Raw genomic sequence first — 27,848 nt, forward strand, 5'->3', positions numbered from 1 at the left:
GTTTAGCCGGGGTTAGATGCTTGTCAGGGTCTCGAAGAATACCGAAAAGAGCGATCAAAGGATCAGGTTCCAAATGACAATTTAATATAGAAGATAAAGTTAAAAATACATCTTTCCAAAATTTTTCCAGAGTAGGACAGGCCCAATACAAATGGAAAAGGGAGGCCTCACCTCCTTTGCATTTGTCACACCAGGGACTAATATCAGGATAGAACTTTGCCATTTTGGTTTTGGACATATGAGCCCTGTGGATGACTTTAAACTGCAGGAGACAATGACGAGCACATAAAGAGATTGAATTGACGGATTTAAGAATTGAATCCCAAACTTTGTCGGACAAAGAAAAACTTAAGTCATGCTTCCAAGCAGTTTTAATTCTATCACAAGGGGCTTGTCTGAGAATCATAAATTTAACATGAATAGTAGAAATATCGCCTTTGCCCAAGGGGTTCATTTGAAGAAACAAGTCTACAACATTTTTATCAGGTTGTTCAGGAAAATGTGGTATTAAAGGGCTAATAAAATGTCTAATTTGAAGGTATCTAAAAAAATGAGTATTCTGTAAATTACCGTAGATTCCGGACTACAGAGCGCACCTGATTAAAAGCCGCTGGCTCTAATTTTAGAAATAAAATCATTTTTTTAATTGTAAAGGCCGCATCGGATTTTAGGCCGCACCGGATTTTCGGCCGCAGGTGTCCCACGTTGTAATATGAGATATTTACACAGAAAGATATTACACGTGAGGATTTTTTTAACTTTTAATTAAATCCATATGGTAACAAAAACAAATACATATTGCAAATGCTTTTTTTCGAACCGTGCCCGTACGCGGCTACTTTTAAATATACGTTGCGTATACTTCTTTACTGAACAACATTCCAATATCTCCTAACGACTGGTAAAAAAATATATATATTGCAGCCTACCAGGAAAAGTTATTGATACCTTTAACTTAAAAGCAGAGTTCGCTCAGATCCAAAGCCGCTCGCGTAATGCGCTCCCTCCCTCCGTCCCGTTTCATCGCAAACCGGCATTTTCCCACAAAAAACCGCGAAACCGGGTGTGACGTCATAGCATCCCGCGATGTAGTACAGAAAACAAATATAGTTTAAACTAAGTAGGCAGCACAATGCTTCGAGTGTTTTCCATGTTGATGAGGGTGAGTACAAATGACTGATTTACAATAATTTAATTGTGAAAGTGCGCTTGATTTATCGTACAATTTCATTGGACCTCTGTGAACTACTCATCAATTTTATTGGTCTACTGTTACGAGGCAAAATGTTTACGAGGCGGCATGAAAAAAATCATGCATTAGCCGCTTCGGATTATTGGCCGCAAAGTTCAAAGCTGTTCAAAATGTGGGAAAAAAGTAGCGGCTTAAAATCCGGAATCTACGGTAAACCTTGTAGACAACTGTTCAAAAGTCGAAAACCGATTGTCTACAAAAAGACCTTCAAAATGCCTGATACCTGATGGGTTAGTAAGTTTGCTGATGACACAAAGGTTGGGTGTGTTGTGGATAGTGTGGAGGGCTGTCAGGGGTTACAGCGGGACATTGATAGGATGCAAAACTGGACTGAGAAGTGGCAGATAGATTTCAACTCAGATAAGTGTGAAGTGGTTCATTTTGGTAGGTCAAATATGATCGCAGAATATGGTATAATGGTAAAACTCTTGGCAGTGTGGAGGATCAGAGGGATCTTAGGCTTGTAGTCCATAGGCTGCTCAAAGCAGCTGCGCAAGTTGACTCTGTGGTTAAGAAGGCATAAGGTGTATTCGCCTTCATCAATCGTGGAATTGAATTTAGGAGCCGAGAGGTAATGTTGCAGCTTTATAGGACCCTGGTCAGACCCCACTTGGAGTACTGTGCTCAGCTCTGGTCACCTCACTACAGGAAGGATGTAGATGCCATAGAAAGGGTGCAGAGGAGATTTACAAGGATGTTGCCTGGATTGGGGAGCATGCCTTATGAGAATAGTTTGAGTGATCTCGGCCTTTTCTCCTTGGAGTGGCGAAGGATGTGAGGTGACCTGATGGAGGTGTACAAGGTGATGATGGTGTGGATAGTCAGAGGCTTTTTCCCAGGGCTGAAATGGTTGCAACAAGGGGACACAGTTTTAAGGTGCTGGGGAGTAGATACAGAGGAGATGTCAGGGGTAAGTTTTTTACTCAGAGTGGTGAGTGCGTGGAATGGGCTGCTGGCAACGGTGTTGGAGGCGGATACGATAGGGTCTTTTAAGAGACATTTGGATAGGTACATCGAGCTTAGAAAAATAGAGGACTATGGGTAAGCCTAGTAATTTCTGAGGTAGGGGCATGTTTGGCACAACTTTGTGGGCCTAAGAGCCTGTATTGTGCTGTAGGTTTTCTGTGTTTCTATTCCACAATGTGTATTTGATAACGAGATGTGAACGTCATCTTAAATATCCTCTGCTCAGAATGAAAGTGGTATGACAATGAACAAACTTTATTCTCTCCCCCTCCCCCCCTTTGCATTTTCGGGCTCCACAGTTTTAAGCTGTGAAACCCATAATTTACATCCATTTTTGACATGACTATGAGAATCTGCTGTTTGTAGTATTATTTGTAACAACCAAAGTTCTGTAGTAAATACTGAGTTCTAGGTTGGCTTCTGGTTGAAAATAACTGTTTCTAATTAAAAGGTCGTTAATGATTTCTTCATAGATGATTCCTACTTCATAGTTCATCATTTTCAGTTTCCGTTTCAGGTGTCGAACATCGACAATATTTTGCATTTGGTGAATACTATGTTTGCCTGTTTTTCCAGATTCTAGTGCTTTATTGTCAGCCGATTATCACCAAGTCTTTCAGCTGTCCTGCCCTTAAGTGCTGGATGGATTGCATCGCATGAATGAAAAATTAAAATGCCTCATTACACAAGCATTATCCCTTTAGTCTGGAAAAGTCTTGAAATGTATTCGTAAATATTTAAGTCTGAATGAATGATCCCAAATGTAGCATACTACCTCAAGGATCTTGGCCTCCTTTTTCTTCAGTTGTAGTAACTAATCCAACACTGTAGTCTTAATAAATAATTTTCAATAAACCTAATCTGGAAGCAGTAGCTGTTGGTAGCACTGGCAGGATGTTATCTCATTCTTTGTAGTTGGCTGCAACAGCTTTCTGCTTGAGATGCAGAATTTATTTAACTTCTGCTGATGTCACTGTGTCCTGTGCATATCCCAGAGAGTATCATAAATACCCATATGATACAATATCATTATAACCTGTGTGTAGGGATAACATTAACATCTGGGTTATAAAATGCCTAATTCATCGGTTTAATTAGCATTTAACTAATTTACACCTTGGAGTCATGATAATACCTGTGGTGTTTTTGAAACGTGATAAAATGAGGCATGTTACATTAAGGCTATGCTGAATTTGGGATCATTTTGATTCCTAACTTGAGCAAGGTCAGTTAAATTTCTTCTTGATTCCCACAAGTGTCATCCCAGGCCACTTGATCTCTCCTCATAGGTTAACCCCTCATCTCCAGGAAAGGGGCCAGAGCCACACACAGCATTCCAGTCATGCTTGACCAGTATCCTGTACAGCTGCAGCATAACCTCCCTGCTCATAAATTCAATCCTTGCTGCACCTCTGCTTATTTTTGTGATTAATAAGAACCGATGGATCTTGCTGTATTCCACTCATTTGCAATCTCTCTCCATTTTGATTAAAGACTGTTCTCTGATTCCTCCTAGTAAACTCTGATTTCATTTTTCCTCATGTTAAACTCTATTGATTAAACTGGTTGATGACTTGAAGAGCTACAGCCTGTTTAGTATTCTGCACACCATGTAAGTTAATGGATTGGTTCATTCTTTGAAGAATTAGTGCAGTTGGCAGTACCTTTCTCCTCAATGAGAAGGCTGATTTTAAACCCAATGGACCCTTGAAAACTATGTTAACAATGAACACGGACTGGCCTTTACCTTGGTCTTAAAGTGGGCAGCCTTCATTGACCTACCACTGCTAGTGACAGATTGAAAGCACGAGGTTATGTTGAAACCTGTATAAGATCAGAAGACAAAGGAGCAGAATTGGGCCAACTGGTATATCACATCATCTCATGCATTTCATCATGGCTGATTTATTATCCCATTCAACCATGTTCTTCTGCCTTCTCCCTGTAACCTTTGACACCCCAACTAATCAAGAACTTATCAACCTGTGCTTTAAATATACTCAATGACTTGGCCTCTATAGCCGTCCATGACAATGAATTCCACAGATTCACCATCCTCCTTATCTTTGGAGGGCATTACTTTTAAATATCTATACAGTACTGTGGAAATTTGCTTTTGAGAATTAGGTCTTTTGGACCCAGGCCAAAACCTGGAGAGCATTTTTGACAGGGAACCAAGCTGCAGTGACAGAAAAATGAAGTAAAAGAAAAATTCAACCTCATCAGCAATGAATTAACCACAACACTTGATGTCACCACCTGGGACTAAAACCTTGTCATGACCTGAGATCAGCAAACTTGAGATGTGCTGTAAATAGCCTCAGCTACAGAAAGATGTTGAAGAACTGTTAAGTTGGGTAGACCAGTGGTAGATGGAATTTTATCTTGAGTGCATTTTGCAAGGTCAGATAAAGGTAAATAATGAATGGTATTGAGGAATTTAGTACACTAAGTCCAAAGATCCCTGAAAGTGCCTGTATACAGTACTGTGAAAATGTGTTAGGCACATATATATATTATTGGGGTGCCACAGACTTTAGCACAGTACTGTATTTGTCATTGTGGAGCAGAGAGCAAGTTTGAAAATCTGGTCCAAGCAAACGATGTTGGGAATGGTGAGGGTTAAGAGCTGTAGGAGGAGTGTGGGACAGGAGGCAGAGGAGTGCCGGGGTGGGGATGTTGTGGGAGCAGGCACACCCAGACCTGAGACACCAGGCAAGGTAGTTTGATTCTATACAATTGGTTTATTAATCATTGCAGAATGTCTCTGGTGCTTCTTGCTTCCCCCCCTCCCCTTTTCCCAACCACAAGTCCCCTCTCCCTGCCCCTTTCCTAATCTCGGTCCAGACTAGAAACCCATATCAGAATCAGGTTATCATTTACATATGTCACAAAATTTATTAAATTTTTGCAGCAATTTAGTGCAATATATAAAATCACCACAGTACAGTGCAATATATAAAATCACCACAGTACTGTGCAAAAGTCTGTGGCACCCTAGCTATACTTATGTACCTAAGACGCTTCCACTTTACTGTAGGTCAGTAGGATGGTCTAAGAAGTAGATGTGAGCCTTCATTACTTGGAATACAGAATACAAAGCCAGGAAAGTTATGGTATAACTTCATAAACTGTCGGTGAAGATATATCAGAAATGTGATAGCTGTGGTGAGGGTGCATAGAAGATGCACCAGGGTATTGGTTGGGTTGTAGTGTCTCAGTTATGAGCAGAGACAGGATAGGTTTGATTTGTCTTCCTGACAGTGGGTCTGGCTGTGGAGGGAATGATGTACAACGTGGAAATGTGTGGATAGGGTAGATGAGTAAGAGGTTTGGAAGGGATGTAGGAAGAATGTTTTTCATCTGGGACTTTGGAATGCACTGGCTGAGTAGGTGCTGGTGACAGAGCCATTCAACCTTTAAGTAGTGTATAGATTAGCTCATGAATTGCCAAGGTCTAGAATGCTGCAGGTAAAGTGCTAGTAAATGCGATTTGTACAGATGGGCATATGACAGCTGGCATGGACAGGATGGGCTGAGCAGCACATTTCTGTGCCCTGTTACTGACTTCATATTTCTATGTATTAATGAGTTAGATTTGCAAATTATTGGTGTTACTGAGGTAAGAGTTCCACATATTTTCCTCTTTAACATAGAAACTGTACTGATGAGTATTGTGGTCTATTGTAGCATTATGAAGGTAGTTAAACTCTGCCATATATGCAGACAGCCCAATTTGATTATTGCTGATGCCGTTGAATTGCAACCTTTTTCACACGCGTCCAATGTTCTGTTGCTGATGCTATGCAAATGGTAATCCCCACCTATCAATCCATCAGATGCTCTCCAGTGTCCTTTACTGTCCTCAACTCTCAAAGCTACTGTATGTTTTGAGGAGCATGTTTTAGTTCTGTAGCTCTTGCATTCAGTTTCAGCTGTGATTATAAATAAATCTTTGACCAAAGACACTAATCAAAACAAGGAACTTGCTTAACCTTGGCTAGACCTTCTGGGTTTCATCAGCTGAGAATATCAGTATTTCTAGTGGATCCTGTTGAGTATTTAATATTCAGTAATATTGTTTGATTAAGCATTCTTTGTTTATAAAATTCATTGTGGTTGTATGTAAAAATATGACTTACATATATCATGACACTACCATGTGATATGTGCACACTTCACTCAAAGAGTACACTAAGACTCATATCTTTCAGCTCTTTTGTTTTCCTTTGAATTAGTTTAATGTTTTGGAGTTAAAAAAACATAACAGATCCATTTGTAACTTGGATATTGTTGTCACTTATTGCATAGGTGGCAAATTAATGCCAATCTCTGTCAGTGAATATGGTAGCTGACATCAAATAAACAGTTCTCATCCTCAATACATGATGAAGATAATTTCCTTCCTGACCCAGCTGTACAGTGCCTTGTGGATTTCAAGCATGTATTTCTCCTATCATACATAGAGAAAGCTCAAATGATAGTGAATAGAAGAATAGTGTTGGCACTGGTTGTTTTGAGTATGTTTCACAGAGATACTATAAGTGGCTTTACTACTTGAAGAAATCATTGGATAGCTGTGATTTCTTTATAAACAGTTTTCATGTGTTCCAGTGCATTTTAGTGTTGTGTGCATTTTCTTCTGTGGAGGTCAGTGTTCTTCTCGGCACACTGGAGACTTGCACAATTTTGTTATCTTTTACTAAAATTCCTGAACTTCATGATAAATTCCATTTAATTTGATGTCCTTTCATTAGATCACACAAGGATTGATTGCTGTACATTACTTGAATCTAAAACCTTTGGGTATTCAGTTGATTAGGCACAAAAAAATAAAAAAAAATAATTTGCAGAGCATCCCACAGGCGGCATGTACCAGTGCTAATCTAATGTTGCTGTTGGAAGAAGCTGCTGTGTAAACTTTTTTTATATAGTGAATTACTTTAACATGGTGTTTTTGGTATTGATTAGAAAGATCCACCAACATGGGTCGCTGTGGAAGTAAAAAACATGGTTGGGTGTGTTTCAGAGAGTAAAGCAGTAGCGGTTTTTCTCTTAGGTCAGTGTTTTCAGATCAGCTTCATTTACTTTAATTTTGCTTTAGTCAGAATATATTGTTACTTTATTTTTTTATTTTTTTCCAATCTGTTTTATTGTTTTTCAAATAAAGAATATACAAATCGAAAGAGAAGTTTAACAAGTAGATAATATAAAAGACATATAAACAGCAATAGTAAAAACAAAGTATATAATGTCAAAATCAAATAGGTAATATATTATGCTGTTATATATACAATGGTCAAAAAGAAACTACAACTCCTCATAGCAATCGTAAAAAAAATTGGAAATTTTATTGATAAAGAAAGAAAAACCCTACTAACTAAACTGAAACAAAAAAAAGAGAAAGAAAAAAAAAGAAAGATTGGGCAGTCCAATTGAGGATAAACTTTAAAAAGAGAGAGAGAAAAAAAAACACATCCTTCCAGTCATCTCTGAACCTTCATGGATAAGGATTTTCTCCAAAGAGAATAAAGAAAAATAAATAAATAAAGATAAATTAAATCATGTGAAAATATTGAATAAAGGGTCGCCAGACTTGTTCAAAATCAAGGGATGTATCAAATGTCCGACTTCTAATTTTCTCCAAACTTAGACATGACATAATGGCTAATAGAAAACAGTAGGCGCGTTAGATTCTTTCCAGTGTAGCAAAATAGCTCTCCTAGCCAGTACAGTTGAAAAAGCTATCACATGTTGGGCAGAAGCAGACACTTTGCTTGCTTCCTCTGGAAAAATCCCAAAAATTGCTGTAAGTGGATTAGGTTGAACATCCATATCTATAACTTTAGATAATATCCGAAACACATCCCTCCAAAAGTTATTTAAACTTACACATGACCAAAACATATGGGTTAGAGTAGCCATTTCTGTGTTACATCTGTCACAAATAGGGCATATATTAGGAAAAATATGCACCAATTTATCTTTGGACATATGGGCCCTGTGTACTATCTTAAACTGAATTAAAATATGGTGTGTGCAGTTAGATGAATTATTGACTAAATAATAAATTTTACTCCATTGGTTATCTGAGAGTGAATGTTGAAGTTCTACTTCCCAGGTGCGTTGAACCCTATCATTAGGCGACATGTGAGCATTCATTAACTGTTTATAAATGATAGCTATCAATCGTTTTATGAAAAGGTTTAAACTGAAAAATAACATAAGCCAAATTTAAAGAGCAGGCCAAGGGGTATTTTGGTAAAAAAAAACACGTAAAAAATTCTTAACCTGTAAATACTTGAAAAAATGTGTATTAGAGATATCGTATTTATCCATTAACTGTGAAAAAGACATTAAACAGTCTTGTAAAAACAAATCTAAAAAAGTTTTTATTCCCTTAATTTTCCATGTTAAAAAAGCCTTATCCAAAGTTGATGGTTTAAAAAAGAAATTGGAATAAATATTACTAGAAAGTAAAAAATCATTTAATTCAAAAAATCTACGAAATTGAAACCAAATTTTTAAAGTATTTTTAACAATAGGGTTAAGAGCTTGTCTACCTGTTCTGGAGAGCAAAAACGGAAGAGGAGCTCCTAATAAAGAAGCTAGCGAAAACCCCACTACTGAATTTTCCTCCAGCTGTAACCATGAAGGGCGATCTTGGTCATCTATATCATAAATCCAAAAAGTAATATAATGAATATTAATTGCCCAATAATAAAATCTAAAGTTTCATAAAGCCAGTCCTCCATCTTTTGATTTTTGCAGTAAAAGTTTATTTACTCTAGAGCTTTTATTATTCCAAACATAAGACAAAATCAGAGAATCTATTTTATCAAAAAATGTTTTTGGAACAAAAGAGGGAACTGCTTAAAATATATATAAAAATTTCTGTAGAATAACCATTTTCATAGCATTTATTCGACCTATCAATGACATCAACATAGGTGACCATTTGGAAAGTACCTGTTGAGTATATTCAGCTAAAGGGAAGAAATTATACCTATACAGGTAGTTAAAATTTTTTGTAATTTTGATACCAAGGTAAGTAAAATGTTTTTTTTTAATTAGTTTTTCAAAACATTTTACAAAATTAAAAACCCCAAATCCCAATGAGGAGCATTAATACAGTGCAAAATTAAGCATACAATAACAATATGCTACAAAGGAAGAGAATTTAACAAAAAAGCACCTAAATTAAAGACAAGTAAGCTTAGTGTCCTCCCCAAGCCCCACAACACAAGAAAAAAACAACAACTCCAGACCAACCATCACACAATATAGAGAGTATAAGTCAGGACAGTCAAACTCCCAGACTGTGAATACACTTAGCAACAGAGGATAATAATGCCTACTACCAGAAAAAAAAGGGAGCTGAAAGCAAGGGACTGAAAAGAAGAAAAAAAAGAAAAAAAAAACCCTAGTCAAGAGGAAGGTTATGAAAGTACTCGATAAAAGGTCCCCAGACCTTATGGAACTTTAGATCCGAATTAAGAACTGAATAATGAATTTTTTCGAGGTCCAAGCAGGCCATAATGTCGTTAAGCCATTGCGCATGAGTGGGCGGGGCAACATCTCTCCATCTAAGGAGGATCAAGCGTCTCGCCATGAGAGAGGCAAAGGATAGTATTCGGCATTTGGTCGGACCCAGACATAAATCTGTCTCACCCCAAAAACCGAACAGAGCAATTAAGGGGTTAGGTTCTAGGTGCTGATTCAGAATACCCGATAATGTAGTGAAGACATCTTTCCAGAATTTCTCCAAGCTAGGACAGAGCCAGTACATATGGATGAGAGAGGCCACGCCCCTCTTGCATTTATCACAGAGCGGACTAATGCCAGGGTAGAATCGAGATAGTTTAGATTTAGACATATGGGCTCTATGAACAATCTTAAACTGTAAAAGGCAATGGCGAGCACAAAGGGAGGTTGAGTTAACAGAGTTGAGAACTGAGTCCCAGCTCTCCTCGGATAAGGAGATATTTAAATCCTGCTCCCAGGCCATTTAGTAAAATGTTTTTTGGCAATATTAAAAGGTATTTGATCATAATAATCAAAATAATTATTAATAGGAAATAATTCACTTTTATGTAAATTAAGTTTATATCCAGAAAAAGTACCAAATTCCATAAATATAGATAACATAGAAGGAATAGATTTCTTAGGATTTGAAATGTAAACTAATAAATCATCCGCGTATAACGAAACTTTATGTAATTTATCCCCTCTCCTAATACCCTGCACAGAATTAGAATCCCTAAGAGCAGTAGCAAGTGGTTCTAAAGCCAAATTAAACAATAAAGGGCTAAGGGGACAGCCCTGACGGGTACCTCTATATAATCTAAAATAAGGAGACTTTTGATTATTAGTTAGAACCGCAGCTACCGGGGCATGAAATATCAATTTAATCCAGGAAATAAATCCTGGACCAAAATTGAACCTCTTCAAAACCTGAAATAGATAAAGCTACTCCACCCTATCAAAGGCTTTCTCTGCATCCAAAGATACAATACATTCAGATTCTTTGGCTGAGGGGGAATAAATGATATTTAATAATCTTCGAATATTAAAATGTGAGTACCTATTTTTAATAAATCCTGTTTGATCATTTGAGATAACATTAGGCAAGATACTCTCAAGCCTATTTGCTAGAATCTTAGGATTTTAAAATCTACATTCAGTAAAGAAATAGGTCTATAGGATACATATTCCAGTGGGTCTTTTCCTTTTTTTGGAATCAATGAAATTAGTGCTTCATAAAAAGTTTTAGGAAGGTTCTCAGAGGATGTAGAATCGGTGAACGTTTGATGAAGATGTGGTATAAGCATTTCATGAAAGGTCTTATAAAATTCTACCGTATAACCATCAGGTCCCGGAGCTTTACCTAATTGCATAGAGGATATAGCCTTGGCTATCTCCTCTTGTTTAATAGGTGCATCGAACATATCAGCATCTTGAATCGAAATTTGAGGTATGTTTAACCTTTGCAAAAATCTATTCATAGTAATATTACTATCAGAGAATTCAGATTTATAAAGGTTAGAATAAAAGTCCATGAATATCTTATTAATTTCATAAGGATCTAAAGTTTTTGTTCTATCTGGTTAGCGAATTTTTAAAATCTGTCTTCTGACCATCCCAGCCTTTAACTGACCCGCTAAAAGTTTGGCAGATTTTTCCCCATGTATATAAAATAAACTTTTAGATTTAAAAATTTGCTGTTCAATGGGAAAGGTCAGAAGCAAATCATACTGTGATTGAAGTTCGACCCTTTCTTTATATAGGTCTTCAGTAGGTTTAACTGAATACGCTTTATCTATCTGTTTAATTTTATTAATTGTTACGAACCCCGTAACTGGGTCACTTACCAGCAAAGATAGAGAGGTCCGTTGCAGTCTGATGGTACTATTTTTAACAGTATTTATTAGTAAAAATACACAAAAATAATATCAATGCAAACATACAGATAATATATGTCGTCAATACTAAATCTAAAAGTGCGGGTATAATAATAATCAATAAGAAATAGCTCTATCGTTGTCTAGGGGATAATGTATTGTCCGATGGAAATATAAAAGTCACTCAGTTCATTCAGGTTGCAGCCTTTTGGTTGGAGAGAGAGAGATTTTTAGAAACTTGCTGGCTTTCCTTTTTTATGATTTCGATCCGTCAGAAGTCCCGTTGGTGTGGCCGTTCGCTTGTGGCCTCTCCTTTAGCTAAGCCATTCTTCCGTGATGAGCCCGCTACCCTGGCAAGGGAGGACGCACACGGGCCCTCACCGGCGTTCGCTATAAAACGCTGTCACTGGCTTTCCAGCGTTTCTCCTGGTGCGTCTAAAGGGGTTGTTCCCCAGACCCTCTTTTATCCTTACTCATGGGGTCTCAGATGTCAATCAGGTTGGGATGATGCAATCCCTCAACCAGCCCACTCTGGTCATCTCCTGAGGGGCTTCAATGAATAGTACAGTACTCAATACACAATTCCGTCTCCAAGAGACAATAGCCATTATCAGGGGTTTTGTTTTCGCTGAGGCCAGGACACATTCCAAAACCTTATGGATTCTCTCTCATTTCCTGGGTCCCAGACCCGAATTAATAGCGATCTTGCGATTCTCAAAAAGGAGGGGGCTACTTTGTACCCTTCGGCCCCTCAGAGTTGTGGCACATTCGTAACATAATAAGCACTGACAATTCCGCTTTAGTTTTCTTTCTCAAGGCTGCTGAATATGAGATTATCTGTCTCCTAAGAAAAGATTTCAAGGTGTCCCATATAACCAGATTTGACATTCCTTCAGTTGTATTAAATTCAAAAAATATAGAAATTTGCTCCTTAATAAAATTAACAGAAGCTGGATCCTGTAACAATACGGGGTTCAATCTCCACTGTGAAATTTTCAAAAATATATCCGGAAGCTTAAGGGTTAACTTTAAAGGCGCGTGATCTGAAAGCGCAATGATGTCATACGCACATTCAACAATGGAATTTAACAGACGTATCTAAAAAAAAGTAATCAATTCAAGAATATTTGTGATGGACGTGTGAAAAAAAAGGGAAATCTTTGTCATTGGGGTGTTTATATCTCCAAATATCGACAAGGCCATATTCTAATAAAAAAGAGTTAATACAAGCTGCCGCTTTATTAGGAAGCGATGGATTGGTTGATGACCTGTCAATCGCCGGATTTAATCAACAATTAAAGTCACCACCCACGATCAGCTTATATTCATTGAGATTCAGTAACTCTGAAAAAAGTTTCTTAAAAAAATCAGAATTATCTACATTAGGTGTGTATACACATACCAGAGCTACCTTTGCTCGCATAATAAACCAGTAACAATTAAATATCTTCCAATCAAATCAGTAGTAGTATTAAGGTGTACAAAAGGGATTTTGGGACTATGAAATATAGAAATGCCTCTTGTTTTACTACCCGACAGTGAGTAAAATAAGGGCCCTTTCCAGAAGCGGAAAAATCTATCTTCATCTCGTTTTCGTATATGATTTTCTTGCGCAAGAATAATATCAGCATTAAGTGTTTTTAATTTCTTAAAAATCTTTTTACGCTTAATGGGATGATTGACACTGTTCCAATTCCAAGATATTATATTAATTTTATTAACATCCATGTTTAAAATTGAGTTTAATATTATATAAAAGAAATGTTACGCAAGTACAGATTAAACCAAAAGGTGCGGGTACAACCAGAAGGAGTGACGCATTTACGAAAGAGGAATCCATCAAAAGAACTGCCCAATTAAGAAAAGAACCTATTCTAATAGACCCCTCCCCCTCCCCCCCACCCAACAGATAGAAATGAAGGAACCGATAGGCTGGTCCCATGCTAACTAATAACCTTTGACCCTGTTCTTCATCTTGCAGCTCCATATATAAAAAAAAGCAAAAATCCCATGGAAAATAGCCATAATAAAAGGCACAAACAGAATTCAACTACTATAATGTTGTGTCTAACATTAATAAAAACATAATCAACAACGGCCATCTTAGAATCAGCTAAGTAGCTTAAACACATATTCAAAAGAAGGAATAAATCCGAGCAAATAATGTTCAAACAATATTCTTTCTCTCGAAAAAGAAAAGTAAATGAGTATCTATATATAACAGACCTAAAACTATAAGTATTGAAACAAATAAAAGAAATAAAAAGATTAATACACAACAGGTTCTACACGGACCACTAACGTACAATACTATAAAGGTTCCCTACAAAACAGTTATATATGTACCGTAGATGTCGGATTATAAGCCGCTACTTTTTTCCCACATTTTGAACGGCTTTGAACACTGCGGCCTTTACTACGGTGTGGCTAATGCATGATTTTTTTTCATGCCGCCAAAAACATTTTGCCTCGTAACAGTAGACCAATAAAATTGATGAGTAGTTCACAGAGGTCCAATGAAATTGTACGATAAATCAAGCGCACTTTCACAATTAAATTATTGTAAATCAGTCATTTGTACTCACCCTCATCAACATGGAAAAAGCATTGTGCTGCCTTTATGGCAGTTATTTAGTTTATAATATTTTTGCTTAGTAATTCATTTTCTAGTTAAAGTTAGAAGTGTTTTAACTATATTTGTTTTCTGTACTACATCGCGGGATGCTATGATGTCACACCCGGTTTCGCCGCGTCTTGTGGGAAAAATACCAGTTTGCGATAAACGGGAAGGAGGGGGGCGAGCGCATTACGCGAGCGGCATTAGATCTGAGCGAACGCTGCTTTTAAGTTAAAGGCGATCAATAACTTTTCCTGGTAGGCTGCAGTATATATATTTTTTACCAGTCGTTAGGAGATATTGGAATGTTGTTCAGTAAAAAAGTATACGCAACGTATATTTAAAAGTAGCCGCGTTACAGGCACGGTTCGAAAAAAAGCATTTGCAATATGTATTTGTTTATGTTACCATATGGATTTAATTAAAAGTTAAAAAATCCTCACGTGTAATATCTTTCTGTGTAAATATCTCATATTACAACGTGGGACACCTGCGGCCGAAAATCCGGTGCGGCCTAAAATCCGGTGCGGCTTGTACAAGTACAAAATTGATTTTCTTTCTAAAATTAGAGCCAGCGGCTTTTAATCAGGTGCGCTCTGTAGTGCGAAATCTACGGTACTGATTATTAATAAGGTAAAAAAAATTAACCATACCAAAGAATGAAAAGGTATAGCATGTACTTAACTCAAAAGCTCCATAAACAACTCGTACAGCAGATACTTCAAAATTGCCTATTGAATAATCGGTGTAACTTTAATATTTTATTCAGTAGGCTTAACTTTAAGGTTTTTAATGTACTCCCATCCCTCCTGAGGAGAGTAGATTCAAAATGATTGAGATTTTTCAGGAAAAATGATCAGATTTGCTGGAAAGGGAAGGGAGGAATTTAAATCTAATTTGTACATTTCACTCATAACTTCTCGATATTTCTTTCTTTCGGCAAAGATTTCGGGAGGATAATCTTCAACTGTACAAATCTGTGTTGAATTAAAGAATAATTTCTGTTTCTTTCTGGCTTCTCGAAGAATAGCTTCTTTAGTCGTATAATAATGCAAAGAAAGTACGACTGCTCGAGGACGTAATTCGGCTGAATTCTGTGAGCTCTGTCAATTAAGGGGTTAGCTTCGAGAGTCTCATTGAAAAGTGAGTACAGCATATCTGAAAAGAATTTTAACAGATCACCAGCTTCAGTATTTTCAGGCAGTCCCAGAATACGCAGATTCCTCCGACACCCTCTACTATCTAAATCAACCATTCTTCGTTTTAGATAGTTCCGAGGTAATTTCATTGATTTTCTTTTCCATCGAAGATATCTTCATTCCTTGATCTTTAATAGTTTGTTTGAATAAATCATGCTCACTCTTGATTCGGGTTGTAGTCTGCTAAAGTAATTGAAGTTGAGAGTCCAAGTTTTTCAGAGAGTCTTGAATCGTAGAAATAGCTTTTTTGAGCTTCCCATTTGAACCGGTCAACTTATCAGTTTTAATATTAAGTGATCCGAATTCCAACTTCATGTCTTGTATTGAAGAAAATATTCCTGCTAGTGTAACAGATTCCTCCATTTTCTTGGTTTGTTCCGATGGTTTCGTTTCAGGGAAAGTCTTGCCGCTTCTCAATTCAATACCAGAATGACTTTTTTCGGCCATTGTAATTAAGTTGTAAATCCTTCAGTAGAAGTAGTAAGTCATCAAACTAAAAGGGATCTGTTAGTGGGATATAAAATATATTAAAAAAGAGAGAGCCGCTAGAAATGCGACCTACTCCATATGCTGCAAAATGGAGAATCTATATTGTTACTTTAACAGTTCTGAAAAGCTGATAGTTTCCCCACATGTTCCGCAATCTAAATGGTGTACATTTGCACCCATTTTCTCTGATTAAAATGTTCCCTCTCATGTCCTGGTTAATTCGAGCTTCACACATTGCACATTTATTCTTGAGGTATGGGCATTGCTGGCATGCTATTTATTAACAACAGTTTGTGAGGTAGTCTTCCTGCCAAGAGTGTGCTGTTAGAGCTTATTTTCCATTCTTTCACACCTAGAACTCTTATCTGTTTAGTGTTATTGAAAGCAGAAGCTAGGATGGGTTGGGGGAGGGAAGGAGGAATGAGTCTAGTACAAGGAATTGCTGACTTGCAATTTGAGAACTGCACAGTATAATTTTGATTCATAATTTAAATTAAATTATAAATTAGATGAAGATATATAATTTTGTACACAATTCCTTAAAAAATGCAGTTGATGTATTTTTTTTTAAAAAAGGACTATATTCAGATTTGATCTTATTAATGGAGCTGATAAATGATCAGCTCCAAGTGAGAAGCCTTGTGACATTTAATGGTCTTATCAAGGGGGGCTTTACCCATCCTAAGCATTCTGAGAGTCACCAGTGACAGAAATTGAAGCAGATTAGATACACATACTTTTTGCTGCAGGGCTTTGTCATTGCCTCCACCACTGGAGGGCCGTGACTGGCAGTCCTTGAAGGCTTTGTGACAGCTCCCAATAACAACATGCTAGCAACACCCAACCATAATAAATAAAATGCTGGAAGTGTAGAGCACTGCGATGCCTTGGTTATAAACGTCTAAAGTTGGATTCAGTCCATATATACTGTGGTTGAACCATTTGCACACTGGGTTTCAAGCTTTTTTTCCCGGATAGCATGATCTTAATCTCTTGGTGACCTATATGGTGCAAGGTGCAGTTTTCAAATTTTCAATAGTAATCAAAGGCATTGATGAAGCACTGCCTCACTGATGAAAAATCATCAAGCTGAAATGTTAACACTTTTTCTTATCACAGATGCTGGCCTGATATTTCGAATATATTTTGCTTTTTTTTAAAAAAAATGGTATATACTGGGTTTTGTATTGAGGTTGTCCTTTAATTATCTGTTTTACAGACAGGTGGAGAACCTGATTCAATTGGCAGATAAATACTGGCAGTGTTGTTTTAAAAGCGTTTTTGAAATTATGTATTTTTATTTGTGCATGCCTAAAATTCAGAACTTGTTGACAGCTGTTGATAAGGTAGAGTTCTGCCTTGCTGTGGAATGTGAAGTTATAGCAAATCTCTAATGATTTTAATGGAATCTGCATGAAGTGGTACATTTTTTAGATGTTCTAAACTTATAGTGTAAATGTTTTCAACTATTTTATTTTCCATTTAATTCTGAATCTTTTGTTTCTGGAAAAGGTTTATTTAAAGAAAGTCACTGCTACAGTCCAACTATTGATTTTTGTTTCCTAATTCATATGCTGGAAGAATAGTTTGAATTTGGCTGTCTGCAGGTCTGTTTTGAATAATGCATGTGTATTTTGATGTGATTGGTTTGGAGCATTGGACAAGAAGTTTCTTGCTGCTGAAATGAGCTTAATAGTGACTATTTGGAGTTAGTATGTTAAATACAAGGGACAATGGAAACTTTTAAAAGCTTCAGTATCAGGAAGCTTACTACCTTATTAAAGATTTGGTAATATAGATCTTTATATATAAAGATTATTAACAATGATCTTGCAAATACCTTAATTTTTGCCATGCTTTCCTGACTTGCATTGCAAAGGTTCACTTCATTTTTAGAAACAAGTACAGTTTCCTTGCTGGCAATCAAAACAGGCATGCTTTAGCCCATTGTTGTACTCTCTACACTCATGATTGTAGGCACAGTGCAAACACCATCAATAATTTTTTTGATGACATCGCAGTTGATGGGATCTCAGATGTGACGAGGCAGTGTGCAGGAGTGAGATTGGAGTGGTTGAATGGTGTCACAATAACAACCATGCAATCAGCAACAGCGAGACCAAAGAATTGATTGTGAACTTCAGGAGGTGAAAATGAGAGAATGCACACCAGTCCTCATTGAGGGGTTAGCAGAGGAAAGGGAGTGCAGCTTCAAGTTCTTGGCTGTCATCATCGTTGAGGATCTATCCTGAGCCCAAAATATTAATGCAGTTAAGGCTACACTTTATTTGGAGAGTGAGGAGATTTGGTATAGTTATAAGAAAAAATTTGTGAACCCTTTGTAATTACCTGGTTTTCTGCATTTATTACTCAAAATGTGGTCTGATCTTAATCTAAGTCACAATAATAGATAAACACACTCTGTCTAAACAAATAACATGCAAAGAATCGGACAACTTCTCATCAATACAATTTCAACAGTCACAGTCCAGGTTCAAAAATGTATGCAAACTTCTGGGGTAGTGCCTTCTAGGACGATATTCTGTGGACAGATGAGACAGAAGTTGAACTTTTAGGCAGAAGTACACACTGCTATGTTTGGAGGAAAAAGGGCACTGCACACCAACACTGAAACCTCATCCCAGCTGTGAAGCATGGTGGAAAAAGCATTGTGGTTTGGGGCTGTTTTGTTGCCTTGGCCTGGACAGCTTGCAATCATTGCGGAAGCAATGAATTCAAAATTGTTTCGAGATATTTTACAGGAGAAGGTTAGGGTAGCGGTCTGTCATTTGAAGCTTAATAGAAGTTGGATGGTGCAACAAGACACTGATTGGAAATGCAAGAGTAAATCAATAACAAAAAGAAGAAAATTCGTGTTTTGAGATGGTCAAGTCAAGAGTCCAGACCTTAACCCAACCGAGATGCTATTGCATGTATGAAGAGGGCTGTTCATGCAAGTTGTCCCAGAAAATTGATGAACTGAAACAGCTTTTATGGAGGAATGGTCTAAAATTCCTCCTCACCATTGTGCAAGTTGATCAGCAGCTGCAGGGAACGTTTGGTGAAGGTTATTGCTGCTAAAGGAGGTTCTACCAGTTATTAAATACAGTAGTTCACACATTTTTTCCAGCCTGGACTGTGAATGATTAAACAATGTGCTCAGTAAAGACCTGCAAAGAACAATTGTTTGTTACTAGTTTAGGCAGATTATGTTTATCTATTATTGTAATTTAGATGAAGATAAGAGTAATTAATGCAGAAAGCCAGGTAATTGAAATGTGTTCACAAACGATTTCTTGCAAGTATATGTACTAAAGACTTTAGTAAATTTCTACAGATGTATGGTGGAGAGCATTCTGACTGGTTTGTTACCTCTTGCTATGGAGACTGCACTGCACAAGAGTGAAAGACACTGCAAGGCTTTGTAGACTCTGCTAGCTCCATCACAGGCAAAAGCTTCCCCACTATTGAGGACATCTTGAAAAGGTGTCTGTCCATCATTACTACCTGGAACCCTCTCATTACAACTATCAGGGTGGATATACAAGAGCCTGAAGACACATTCAACATATTAGGAACAGATTTTTCCCGTCTGTCATCAGATTTCTGAATGGCTTCTCTCACTTTTCCTCTTGCACTATTTTAATTTTCTTATTGTAACATAGTAATTGTTTATGTTGTGCACTGTACTGCTGCATCAAAACAAATTTCATGAATGTCAAGTGATATAAACCCGACTTTGATAATTTACTTGAGCTTTAACATATTAAGTGTACTCTCTTGTGTGGTTTGAAAATTTTTGCCAAGGGCAAAAGCAACTCATTGTTCAAGTTAAAGTCAAATAATACGTTAGGGTCAATCAAATTTGTGAATTTTCCATGTTAAAAGTATTTCTTGTCACTTCAGTTATAACTTCTAGCTTCATGGTGTCTTTTTTGCTGAATTGTGAATAGGGGATGATTGTGAAGCCATTGGTTATCCTGATAACTGCGGTAAAATGATCAATTCTGTTGAAGTAATTTTAGTGTTATAACATTTTTGTTTCAGGTTATGCAGATTTTGAATGCAGATGCCATGGTGGTAAAGTTAAATTCAGGCGAACAGAAGACTATTCATCTCTCCAGTATACGACCTCCGAGGCTTGAAGGAGAGGTCAACCAGGTATGCTAACCACAAAGGTCTAAGGTGAAATAATGATAGCAAAAAACACTTTGAAATGTTCTATGTTCTCAGGCACTAATCTTTGCAAAGTAAACGTATTAGCATTTCAATCCCGACAAATGAACTTGATGCATATTTGCAGACTTATTTTTAGAAGGCACTATAGTTGGAGGAATAGTGTAGCAGCCATGAATTGATATATTTAATTTGTTTTAAAACGGTGCAGGGAAGTGGATAAATCATAGAATTCTCATATCAACCTGAAAGATCTTGAGTGATGGTGTTTTCTTTCTCACAGAGCCATTGAGCCACACGGCAGAAAAACAGGCTGTTTGGCCCAGTACATCTATTCTAAATTCCGGCACTTGGCCCATAACCCTCTGGTTTAAGTGTCCATCTCAATGCTTTTTAAATGCTCTCAATACTTTTAATGGCTCTGCTTCCACCATTGTCTTAGTGTAATCCAGCAAGTTGCCACACCAGGTAGAAACAAAATCCCCTCTCAAATCTCCTTTATCTACATTTCCATGTTTTATAAATCTCTGAGTAAAATTTACTGCAGTGTACCCTTTATATCACGCTCAGTGGTATATATCCCAACCCTATTGTCTAATTCTACTCCACTCCAGGGAAAACAGGCCTATCTGTACTAGACTGGTTTTGTAACTGAAATGCTCCATCTTGGGCAATGTACTGGTGAGTTTTTATCTGTACTCTTTATAGTACCTTCATATCTTTCCTATCGTGGTGGAAAAAAAACTGTATTCTGTATTCTACTATAAGTCTCCCAGATTTTTATTCCTACTTTCTCAGTTAGGGTCCTGACTTGTGAGGCCAGTATCCCTTAAGTATGTTATCTACCAGTGTCATTCTGACTGGAGGTCTGTGACCAACGGTGTTTTGTGAGGATCAGTCCTGGGTTCTAGGCTGATCATGTGGATGAAAATGTAGATCAGCTGTTCAGTAATTTGCACTGATAGACAATGATGGCAAGTCAGTGGCTGAACACAAATAGATCAGATGTTAGAGGATGTACAGAATGCTTGCCTTCATCGATTGCGAACTTGAGTATGCAAGTTGGACTCATTAGCTCCATAAAATTTTGGTTAGACCACATTTGTGTATAGAGTCAGCAATAGAACACTACACCACAGAAATGGGTCCTTCGGCCCATCCCGCCTGTACTGGATGGTTAATCTGCCCAGTCCCATCAACCTGCATGTGGACCATTGTTCTTCATACCCTTCCCATCTATGTACCTATGTAAATTTTTCTTAAATGTTGAAATCAAACTGCATCCATTACTTGAACTGACAGCTTGTTTGACATTTTCATCACACTCAGAGTGAAGAAGTTTCCCACTAAGTTCCTTTTAAATATTTCACTTTTACCCTCAACCCATGCTCTGTAGTTCTAGTCTTCCCAACCTTAGTGGATAAAAGTTCAAAGGTACAATTTAATGTCAGAGAAATGTATAGAATATACATCCTGAAATGTTTTTTCTTCACAACCATCCACAAAAACAGAGGAGTGCTCCAAGAATGAACAACAGTTAAATGTTAGTACCCCAAAGTCCACCCCCACAAGCCTCCCCTCTCTCCCGCGAGTAAGCAAGCAACAATCCCCCTCCCCCCACCGGCAAAAATAAAGTGCACCCACTACCAGCACTCAAGCGTGAGCAAAGCAATAGCAAAGACCCAGTTACCCCAAAGACTACATTGTTCACCCGATAATTCGACATGCTGCAGGCTCTCTTTCTCCTAATAAGGGAGAAAGAGGTGACTCCATTTTCCAACGAACTGGGAGACATAACAAACAACTTGCTGGTTTATGAAGTTAAAAGTCCGTTAAGTTGCTATTTTCGGGCTATATTCCTGAGGATCACCAAGATCCCGGGTCCCCAGGCACACAGCAGATGTTCCGACTCCCCCAACGACACACAGGTCTCCTGTGGTGACACCGACCCTTGATCCGCCTGTCTCCAGTTCCTCGAGATCCCAGGCTACTGAATCCATGCCAAAATTTTAGGCTAAGCCTTTGGTGTGCCAAATCGCGGCTGATTGTGGAACCCTGAGAGCAGGTCCCATTCCCTCAAAGAATCGTAGTCAACGTGTAAGTCCAGGTCAGGGTCTTCAAAAGAACCCTGAAAGGGGAAAAATAGAGATGTTAAAGATGGAAATAGATCTGTTTTTGAAGATGCAAGCAAAGTAGTTGCAGTTGGGCACCATACCTACTTAGCTCTGCCTCCCTCGAGTCTGCTTGTAATTACCCTATCAAATCTCTCCTTAATCTTCTACATTCTAGTGAATGAAGTTTTATCCTATTCAGTCTTTCCTATAACTCAGGTGTACAAGTCCCAGCAATATCTTTGTAAATTTTCTTTGAACTCTTTCAATCTTATTTACATCTGTCCTATAGTTAGATAGATAGATACTTTATTGATCCCAAAGGAAATTACAGTATCACAGTAACAAGTGCACAGATATAAATACTAGAAGAGAAGTGGAAAGAATAAAAAAAGTTACGACAAACAGTCTAAAAGGAGGGTGCCATCATTTCCCTGACTATGGGTTGACTCATTATAGAGCCTAATGGCCAAGGGTAAGAATGACCTTGTAGCGTTCTTTGGAGCAGCGCAGGTTCAACATTTAGGTGAACCAAAACTGGATGCAATTTTCCAAATTAGATGCCACCAATGTCTCACATAATTTCGAAATAACATCCCAACTCTTGTACTCAATAGATGGATTTATGAAGACATTGCCTTCATAATTCAATGTGTTGTTCTGATCACTGTTACAGAATGATGTGGAGGATTTGGAAGGGGGGCAAAACAGGTTCACCATAATGTGGCTTGGACAATAAAGTATTAGCAATAATGAGAAGTTGAGTGAATTTGGATTATTTTGTCTGGTGTGTTGGAGGCTGAGGGGTGAAAAATTATATAAAATTGAGAGCCATATGTTGGTCTTTTTCCCAGGGTTATCAGTTGTAAATGGCATAGATTTATGATGAGAATAGAGAATGCTTAAATGAGATTTATTAGATAAATGTTTTTACACAGAGAGGCACATGTGGTCTGTGTCTGCAAGAGAATGGAAGGGTAAGAGTCATGTGTATGCGGTGGGATTGGTTTGGATTGGGATAAAAGTTGGGTCTGACATTATGAGCCAGCGGGCCTGTTTGTGCTGCTACTTTCATGTGTTTCTGTGCTGCCACCTTCAAGGATCTTTATACTTGGTGTACATCCTAACCTCAGTGGTATTCCCAAAATGCATTACCTTACATTTATCTTAAACTCCATCTGTCTTTCTTCAGCCTCTTTCACCAACACATTGACGTTGCCCTGTAGCCCAGAACCATGTTCCATAAAGTCAATAACAATCCACCAATCTTTGTGTCACTTGTGATCTTACTGATCAAGCTCCTACATCCATCTACAAATCATTCATATATTACAAACAGTAATGGTTCCAGAATTAATCCCTGTCAGCTCGATTAGTCATATGCATTCAATCACAAAAGCACCCCTCTACCTTCACCCCTCTGTCTTTTTGTAAAACCAATCTGGATTCCATTCACCAATTTACTCTGGATCCCATGGTCCCAAACCCTTTAGAACATTGTTGCAAACAACTGCCTATGTCACTGAGCACTTCCCATATCATTGGCTGTATAACACCAGGGATTGTTAACTTGCCATTTCTGAACTCCTGTATTAAATAATTAACAAATTAAAAGTATTATTAATTTTGTTGTGAATTGACATTTAATTGTTAGATTAAACAGCTTCAGTGGCATTATGGTTTCTCAACTCTTCAGTCTATTTTCTTAATGTGTATTATTTTGGAATAATCAGCCAGGCAGCACTTACAAGTGACTACTGATAGATAGATAGATAGATAGATACTTTATTCATCCCCATGGGGAAATTCAACATTTTTTCCAATGTCCCATACACTTGTTGTAGCAAAAGCTAATTACATACAATACTTAACTCAGTAATAATATGAAATGCATCTAAATCACTAACTCAAAAAGCATTAATAATAGCTTTAAAAAAAGTTCTTAAGTCCTGGCAGTTGAATTGTAAAGCCTAATGGCATTGGGGAGTATTGACCTCTTCATCCTGTCTGAGGAGCATTGCATCGATAGTAACCTGTCGCTGAAACTGCTTCTCTGTCTCTGGATGGTGCTATGTAGAGGATGTTCAGGGTTTTCCATAATTGACCGTAGCCTACTCAGCGCCCTTCGCTCAGCTACCGATGTTAAACTCTCCAGTACTTTGCCCACGACAGAGCCCGCCTTCCTTACCAGCTTATTAAGACGTGAGGTGTCCCTCTTCTTAATGCTTCCTCCCCAACACGCCACCACAAAGAAGAGGGCGCTCTCAACAACTGACCTATAGAACATCTTCAGCATCTCACTGCAGACATTGAATGACGCCAACCTTCTAAGGAAGTACAGTCGACTCTGTGCCTTCCTGCACAAGGCATCTGTGTTGGCAGTCCAGTCTAGCTTCTCGTCTAACTGTACTCCCAGATACTTGTAGGTCTTAACCTGCTCCACACATTCTCCATTAATGATCACTGGCTCCATATGAGGCCTAGATCTCCTAAAGTCCACCACCATCTCCTTGGTCTTGGTGATATTGAGACGCTATTGATATTTTAGTCAGATGAGCCTTTACTCTGATCTCTCTTTTGTTTTAAAGGATACTTGAAAAATTGTGGGACTATTGCATCAGTTTCTTGTTTTAAAAAAGAGCTACTTAGCTTATTCCCAGCTTCTAGCATTAGATCCTTAGCCCTGCAAGACCAGCTCTCCAAGTATCTTAATTTTAATTTAAAGTTTAATTTAGAAAAAACATACTGGAAATGATCAAGCTATTTAATATTTATGAAGAGAAAGTTTTGAGTTTCTCAACTAAATTGTATTAAGAAAGAATGCAAGTATGGGCTCAATTTTGAGGATGGTTAGGGTATTTAATGAATTTTGTGTGTAATTGTTAATTACAAGAATTTGATTCTAGCAATCTCTTTGAAATGTGGCATGATTTTTAACCTACATCATTCTTTATATATTTTAAACACTTCCAGCGTCTAGTTGCCAAAAGGTATTGCAAATGAAGAAAAATAATGGAATAACATTGCAGCATTTAATAGCAACCATCATGCTGTAAACCTTTGTTAGTTAATATTTTAGTCACCGCTCCTCGAGTGTCACTCGGCTTTTATTTTGACTGCACGGAAAACCTACTTGATTTTTATGGCATTTTTCTATTGCAGAAATATAAAATAATCAGTTCCCAATAATAGGTTTGTGATCATCCATTCACTCCCTAAAACTTTGAACTATTAATACAATTAATGTCTGTCTTGATATTGAGATGCCACGATGAAGAAGTTGCTGCATCTTGTACTATAGGAGCAAAATTAACATCAGTATTGATGGTCCTTAATCTCACTGCTTCTGCTTTGGGTATACATGTTAATAAACTTTCTAGTTTATTTCTGTTCCATAAATTTTTCAAGTTGGTGGCTTTGATGTAATTGTCATATATTGATTTAAAGGAAAATGTGACCTAACAAAGAATTCTAACAACTTCAGAGTTTGAAAAACGAAAGCAAGAGGCATTAAAAAATTCTGCAGATGTTGGAAATACTGAGCAATACATACAAAATGCTGGAGGAACTCAGCAGGTCAGGTAGCATTTATGGAAATGAATAAACACTCGAAATTTCATCAGGACCTGTCCTGTAATAATTGAGGTGGTAATAACTGTGTTACTGCTCAGTGAAATTCATGGACTTTTGGGAGGTGAAATTGAAATTAATTAAACAACACCACAACATTGCTTTAGAACAAAGTTGCATATGATGAGTTTATTCTCTAGATGTGCCCCCAAATCCTAAAAGAATTGATTTGTCTCCTAGGCAGCTCCATATATCAGTGCTGGTCCAATTGTTCAGTGCTTTTCTTAACTTTCTGCAATTATTGAGTTTTGTGATACGGTATATTGAGCAATGAGAGTTAATATGGCGGTGTTTGGGGTAACCAGCAAGGTAATAGGCCAGCTATTGAAACTTGCCTTATAGTGCTTTGGAACAACAAGGAAATCCTTTATAGTACTGCAACATCACAACCAGACCTGCCTTCATGTTATTAAATGGTAATGCAGTTGAGGAACTGACTGCTCTACATCTGCTTCTCATTCACACATCTCAAAGTCATGATCACTTTTAACCTGAAGGATAATCAGAATCTCTGGGGAAAACACTATAATAAGTGATCTCTTAGAAAAGATACAGGTAGTCCCTGAGTTACGAACGTCAGACTTACGGACAACTCGTACTTACGAACTGAGGAAGGAGAACGCTGTCTGCCATTTTAAGTCAGATCGCAACGCCGTCCGCCATTTTAAGTCGTTGCCGTTGACACTGTGTTGAGTGTGTAACTTGTATTTGGCTTAAATTTTTCTTAGCAAGATTCACCCTGACCCCGCCCCCGATTCTGGTTGGCTGGTGGCGCAGTGAGATCAGCGTTGGGCTCGAGACAGACCGCTCCCGAGCGCGCCGGGTTGGCGTTGATCCTGTCACTCCCGTACCATCCGTGCTGGGTTGATGTTGAGCTCGCAACTCAACCTCGTAAAAAAAAACACTGCCACCTCCAGTTTAAATTCCCACATGGAACATTGTGGAGGATCAAATACCCAAACCCAGCACAGCCCCCACTTGTCCCATTTAACCTGTCTCAGTGTGGTGGTCCTTAGGACCCAGTGGACCTTGGGAGCCGGCGGAATTCGGGACCCACCGGCGGTGTTTCTGTTCCATTGACGGGAAGCGATCGCGATTGAAAATAATGTGGAAATAATAAAGCGTTTGGAAAGAGATGAAACGCCATCAGTCATTGGAAAAGGGTTAGGCTACATTCAGTCGACGATTGGAACAATTTTAAAGGATAAAAGATAAAGTGAGAACAATGGAGCATGTGAAAGGCCCTGCCCCAATGAAAGCTACAGTTATTACTAAGCAACGCAGTGGTTTAATTATCGGAATATATACGTTTCTTAAGTGTTTTATATGCATAGAAAGGTAAAATATATACTATATATTAAGACAAACGTTTGACTAACTGACGCTAAATAATACCGGATGTACTTGTCCGACTTGCGTACAAATCCGATTTAAAGACGGACTCAGGAACGGAACTCGTCCGTAACCCAGGGACTGCCTGTACTGGGGAAGGGAAGGCAACATGTTTATTTTCTGTTGTCTCCTTCCAGTCAGCATTGCCTCAGGTATCTATCTTCTCTATATATTCTCATAGCAGAGAGCTTTTAAGTTTATTTTTCCCTGCAGTTGGGTAAATGATTTATTTTGTATTATCTTCTGTTTTAAAAATGAATTGCTGTATAGGCTTTCATATTGTCAAGCATATGAAGTAGGGCAAACAAGGAAGAATGACTCATATTTACATAGCAAATTGCCTATGAAGCACTTTGGGGCATTCTGCAAAGAATGATCTTTATAAAGTATTGTTATTTGGAACATGGCAGCTGTGTTTGTTCATTTCTGAGCCCAATAAACAAAGAAATAAATTATTCAATAAATCGTTTCCTGGAGTTGGTTAAACAATGCATATTTGTCACGGCACGGGAGCACGTCTTTATTCATTCCAAGTAATTATGCGAGATCAATTATATTCATTTTGGGAGAGGGGTGGAGGAGTAATTGCCATCTTCCTTTCACTTGCTCATTTGA

At 37.8% G+C, this 27,848-nt stretch overlaps 1 protein-coding gene across 1 annotated transcript in view; it reads left to right on the top strand.

Annotated features, from left to right (window-relative positions):
- The window catches only part of snd1 (staphylococcal nuclease and tudor domain containing 1), a 1,008,210-nt gene that overhangs the window by 72,876 nt on the left and 907,486 nt on the right, over positions 1–27,848 (top strand). Inside the window, exon 10 of the mRNA XM_073066877.1 lies at positions 19,972–20,085. Within this exon, the coding sequence (XP_072922978.1) occupies positions 19,972–20,085 (114 nt within the window). The remainder of the gene's footprint in view (positions 1–19,971; positions 20,086–27,848) is intronic.

This window comes from Hemitrygon akajei, chromosome 14, assembly GCF_048418815.1.
Source record: "Hemitrygon akajei chromosome 14, sHemAka1.3, whole genome shotgun sequence".
NCBI classification, from domain to species: Eukaryota; Metazoa; Chordata; class Chondrichthyes; order Myliobatiformes; family Dasyatidae; genus Hemitrygon; species Hemitrygon akajei.